This window comes from Echinops telfairi, unplaced genomic scaffold (assembly GCF_000313985.2).
Source record: "Echinops telfairi isolate 266 unplaced genomic scaffold, ASM31398v2 ScPeMD7_655;HRSCAF=1070, whole genome shotgun sequence".
Taxonomy (NCBI): Eukaryota; Metazoa; Chordata; class Mammalia; order Afrosoricida; family Tenrecidae; genus Echinops; species Echinops telfairi.
Window position 1 is genome coordinate 24,513,716 of NW_022104553.1, and position 4,970 is coordinate 24,518,685.

The 4,970-nt window shown below is 59.5% G+C and overlaps 1 protein-coding gene across 2 annotated transcripts in view; it reads right to left on the reverse strand.

The window, feature by feature from the left end:
• Nucleotides 1-236: 236 nt before the first annotated feature.
• The window catches only part of CCDC9 (coiled-coil domain containing 9), a 15,649-nt gene continuing 10,915 nt past the window's right edge, over nucleotides 237-4,970 (reverse strand). The window contains exons 9-15 of one of the 2 annotated variants that reach the window (XM_045292985.1): nucleotides 4,708-4,754; nucleotides 4,469-4,604; nucleotides 3,794-3,887; nucleotides 3,366-3,714; nucleotides 2,980-3,075; nucleotides 2,115-2,164; nucleotides 237-1,637 (exon numbers count right to left, since the gene is read on the reverse strand). In XM_045292985.1, coding sequence (XP_045148920.1) covers nucleotides 1,620-1,637; nucleotides 2,115-2,164; nucleotides 2,980-3,075; nucleotides 3,366-3,714; nucleotides 3,794-3,887; nucleotides 4,469-4,604; nucleotides 4,708-4,754 — 790 coding nt within the window. In that variant the 3' untranslated portion in view covers nucleotides 237-1,619. The remainder of the gene's footprint in view (nucleotides 1,638-2,114; nucleotides 2,165-2,979; nucleotides 3,076-3,365; nucleotides 3,715-3,793; nucleotides 3,888-4,468; nucleotides 4,605-4,707; nucleotides 4,755-4,970) is intronic. The other variant, XM_045292986.1, reaches the window with a different exon arrangement.

Genomic DNA, 4,970 nt, shown 5'->3' on the forward strand with positions numbered 1-4,970 from the left:
GAGGTAGCGTATGATCAAGAACTGATGTCATTGAAGGAAGAAGTCCAAGCTGCACTGAAGGTATTGGTGAAAACCGAGGCTCGGAAATTAGCAGGACACTTCATCGGGTTGTTTCAACAAATGGAGGTGGTGCTGGAAGGGCTTGTTTGTGCCAAGATATTTCGAAGACGTAGCTACTTGGCCAACCGTCTTGCAGGGATCCCTATTTGTCCCCATCCCAAATAAAAGTACAAATGTTTGGGTTTGGTTTTTTTTAATGTCGTTACTATTAACATCAATATCCTTAGTATGAAATCATGCTGAAAATCATCCCAAAATGATTGCAGTGGCACATGGACAATGAACGACCAGAGACTCGAGCCAGATTCACTAGCGATGTGGAACAGGGGTCTCTCGTTGCTGATGTCAGATGGATCCTGGCCAGAAGCAGGGTAACCAGGATGGTGTTACTTGCATTTACGAGCTCTGCAAAGGCATTTGACTGTGTGGATCCTAACAAATTCATGTTTATTGAGAATGGGAAGTCCAGAGCACATCATTGTGCTCATGGACAACAGGCAGTTGTTCAGACAGAATGGGGAGGGGTGGGAATACTGTATGGCTTAAGGGTATCCAGGTGGCATCCTACCGCCTATAGCTTCCATCTGTACGCTGGCAAGCAATGAGAGACGGGACAATGGGAGGAAAAGCAGAGCGAGAGAATCGGAGAACAAGCAAACCTGTGAGGTACAGGTGAGGAAACCTTGCTTGCTCAAAGTGAAGAGGGCTGGGGGCACTGATGGGCACAAGCTGAAGACGACTGCCTTCAATATGGCCTAACTTCAAGACAGGGGGTGGGCATCACACCTCACAACTGGACCAATAAGCAACTTAACAAAAGGAAAAAAAAAATCCAGGGGTCAAGAATCAAGGATTTCATTCTACCTGGCTCCAAATCAACGCTCCTAGAAGCCACCGTCGACACCGACCACTCAAAAAACAGATAATAAAAAAATAAACAAAAAGAAATCGACCACTCTATTGCACTGGGCAAAAAGAATTAAAAAAAAAAACTATTCAGCGTATTTGAAGGATGTCACTTTGAGGACTAAAGTATGCCGACCCACTTCATGGGTCAGGAATAGGGAAGCGTGAAAAAAAACTGATGGATGTGAGTCATAGTAAAATCTGCGTTGGGAGGAGACGACCAGAACGCACCTTCCCAGTGAGGATGTCTAGATGTCCTCTCACGTTACTTCGTACTTGTTTTCCGAAGTAACTAGTCCCCGGGGGAGGTTATGGTGTTTGGTAGGGGGTCAGCAGAGTGGACAGCCCTCAAAAGAGATGGAATGACGTAATGACTCCAACAACGGGCATAAAGAGCAATGACCTAGGCTGGCGGAGGACCCGGCTGGGTCTCTCTCTACAGGGGTCCCTAACAGTCCGAACCAGAGGCTAGGCGCCTAGCCACTTGAAAGCGCCTCACCCACACCCCTGAAGAGCCAGGCTCCCAACCACCAACCCCAGGCTCCGGGCCCCTGGCTCCGCCCAGCCAAGCTCAAGGTTTCGCGCCCTGGACGTAAGGGGTGCGAGGCCAGCTCTCGGAGGTGGGGGTAGATAAGCCCCTCCCAGCAGCGTCTTCAGACATTGGAGGAAGCCTGTGGGAGTGGGGGGGTGAGGTGTCAAGGAGGTGGGAAAGGCCCATCCTCCCTCCGGTCCTCCGCTCATCAGCCCGCAAGCGCAGCGGTCTCCCCCGCCCCCAGCAGTTAGGATCACAGCTCAGAGGTTAGCGGAAGCATTGCGTTTAATTCAAGTCCTTGGAAGTGGCCCAGGTGTGCGCTCCCGGAGGCAGGACATCCGGCTCGGGGTCTGGCCTTTAGTCCTCTACAGCAGCCACCAGGGGATGACCCCCAGCCAAGCCCCAGGTGCCGGGACTTCCCCCGCCGCAGGGGCTGGACCGCCGCCCTGGGCTCCGCCCCCGGCAGTTAACCCTCTCTGGGCAGTGGCCTGGCACAAGCAGAGGGCGCGGGAGCGACAGCGGGAGGTTAGCGCGGGGCGCGGCGGCCCGGCGGCGGGAGCGGTCAGCGGGCGGCCCCCGGGGACGGCGCGGCCGCCACCACCTTGCAGAAACGCACCCGCTGGAGGTCGGTGATCTCGGCCGTCTCCTGGGGCTCGGGGCCCGCCTCTGCGGAGAGAAGGGGCGGTCAGCGGCGGGCAGCTTCGCCCTGCCCCCACCCCACCTTTGCAACAGCTGGGCCCACGCTAAACGGCTTCCTCGTTTAATCGGCTCAGGAGGCCCAGAGCCGCGGGCACCCCTCTCGCGCCCGGTCTACAGCCCTCACCTGGGAGCTACCGGCCTTCTCAGACCCCTGCCAGGCTCCAACAACCAGCCCCACCCACTTGCCCTGCTCTCCCGCACCGCCTTGCCCCACCCCAGCCCAGCCAGACCTAATCCGTCCCAGTCACCAGCCCCTCCTCATCTAACCCCACTCCCGCGGGGTGGGAAGGCCGAGGGGGGCGAATGACAGCGTGGGCCTCCGGCTCCCACTCCGTCGGGCCCACCTAGGGTCCTGCCCTTCCAGTTCTAATCAAGCCGCACATCTGCCCCAGTGGGCTGCACCTTCAAACGAACCCCACAGTTTAAACCCCCACACTCCATCCTTACTGACGGCCACTCCGATGAAACTGCCTTTAGCTGCTTCCTGCGACCCTTTCAAGAACCTGGAGACTGCTTTCCAGACCACCCCTCAACTGGCTGGAAAATTCGAACCCACTTTGCCCCAGCCCCACTCTGGCCCCGCCCACACACAATTTCCCCAAACGTAGTCCTCTTAGCTCCACCCCGGGCGGGCTGCCCCCATTCAACCCCGGCCGGCCCCATCCCGGCACTCATTGGCCCTCGCGGACACTGGCCCCACCCCCTGACCGACCACATCCTCTCCCTCCCCTCCTCAGAGCAAAAGGGAAGGCGCGCCGGGCGCCACGCCCACGCCCCCCCACCTGGAGCCGCCTCAGACCCCTCCTCCTCTTCAGCTGGCTGGCTTCCGGGGAGGCTGGGCCCAGTGTCTGGGGAGGCGGGGGCCAGCTGGTCACCTCCTAGGGAAGGGGGCGCCCAGTTAGCACCCCTTTTTCCTTGCATGTCCCCCCAGCCAGCAGCTTTGAGGGAGTTTGGGGTGGGGGGCTCATGGACACGCTTAAAGGGGTGAATTCTTTATTGGGAATGGCTGGGGTGGCAGGCAGGCAGGTAGGGAGAGGGAGGGGAGAATATAGTGAGGTATGGGTTGCCCTGTTCCGCCCTGGGGGCTGTGAGGGTAGCTGGGGTACACTCCCCAGGGACCCCACCCACAGGGAGCCGCTTCATGCATCCCCGAAAGGCCAGGCCTCACCGGGAGAAGAGGCGCCAGCTGGGTGGGCGGTGCGGGGGGAGTTCAGCTCCATCTCTTCACCCCAGTCAGACACAGGTTGGTGACCCCCATCAGGCGAGAAGGGGCTGGTCGGTGAGGCAGGGGCCTGGGCAGGCGTTGGGGTCTCCGTAGGCTCACTGACAGGATGCCCAGCAGCTTCCTGGGGTTGGTCTGGAGCTGGCTCCTCCTCCTCTTCCGCTTCTTCAGCACCCTCCTCTTCCTCCTCCTCCAACTCTTCCTCGCTCTCCTCCCCACTAATGTCCTCCCACTCCTCGTCCTCCTCCCCCTCATCTTCAGGAGGCAGGTGGGTGGGGGCTGGGCCCTCGGATGCCTGAGGGGGACAAGAGGAAGGCTGGGAGGTGGGCTTGGGCACCCCTACACCCCCACCTTGAGATAGAGCCCAGCCATACCTGTGTGTGCGGCTCCTTGGGAGGAATGGGCTGGGGGGGCTCTGGGGATGGGGCCGCCGTCTCCTTGGTCTGCTCCCAACGGTCATCATGGTCACTGACGGGGTGGGGAAAGAGGTAAGGCCTAGGTGGATAGCAGGGGGCGCTACAGGCCTCAGCTAGGGGTGGGGGCTGGGGGCATGAGGACTCAGCTGAGGGGAGTACCTAGCTGGGGGGTGGGGGGTGGAAACGGTGGAGGCCCTGGGTGTCATGGAGGCAGGCGGCTGAATGGGGTCCACATGGCACAAGGGGAGACAGGTGGGAAGGGAGGAAGGGACAGATCAGGGTTCAATAGAGACCTGATCCCCATCCCATCCCAAATAAGGGCCAGACCAACAGAGATGAGAGAAACAGGCCAAGCACAAGACAGACAGATGTGGGCAGAGACACACACACACACACACAGCTATACCAATCCCCCCAAACCCCACTGCAACCAAGTCTGTTCTGACCCAAGGCCACCTGGCATGTCACACAGCAGGACTGTCCCTAGGGTTTTCTTGGGTCCGAGTTTTACAGGGCAGACCACCAGGCCTTTCTTCTGTGGTGCCCCTGAGCTGCCGACCTTTAGCAAACTACCTGCAGCACCCAGGGACCCAGGGGCTACCCAGACACAGGGGGAATGGGGCGGGGGGGCACCTGTAGGCACGCGGGGCCGCCTTGGCAGGGGGCCGGCTGTTCTTTCTCCTCCTCCGGTTGTTGACCTCAGCTTTGTGCTGAGACAGGAACTCCCCGAAAGTCGGGGGCTTGGGAGGCCGGACCCAGGGCTGGTCATCTGCAAGAAAACCAGGGGTGGTCTTCGGCATGTGGCCCATACCACCGGCCTACCCTCACAGCCCAGAGGGATGTCCCTCCAGGGTCCAGCGCTAGCCACTCACCTGAGCCAGCTGATGGTTCCAGGACAGAGGCGGGGCCATCCTTGAACCTGGAGAGCAAGAAAGAGGCTGAGCTGGGGGGGGGGCAGAGGGAGCAGGAGAGCAGGGAGTGAAGAGGGAGAACGAGGTGAAGGCCAGGGCCAGACCCAGGGTTCACCAAGGAGAGCAGAAAGAGTGGAACTGGGGGCCCCATGGCAAAAGTCTGGGGCGACTGGACCCTTTCAAAATGTACAAGTCCTGCCGTTTCCCTTTTTTATCCCCTTCTT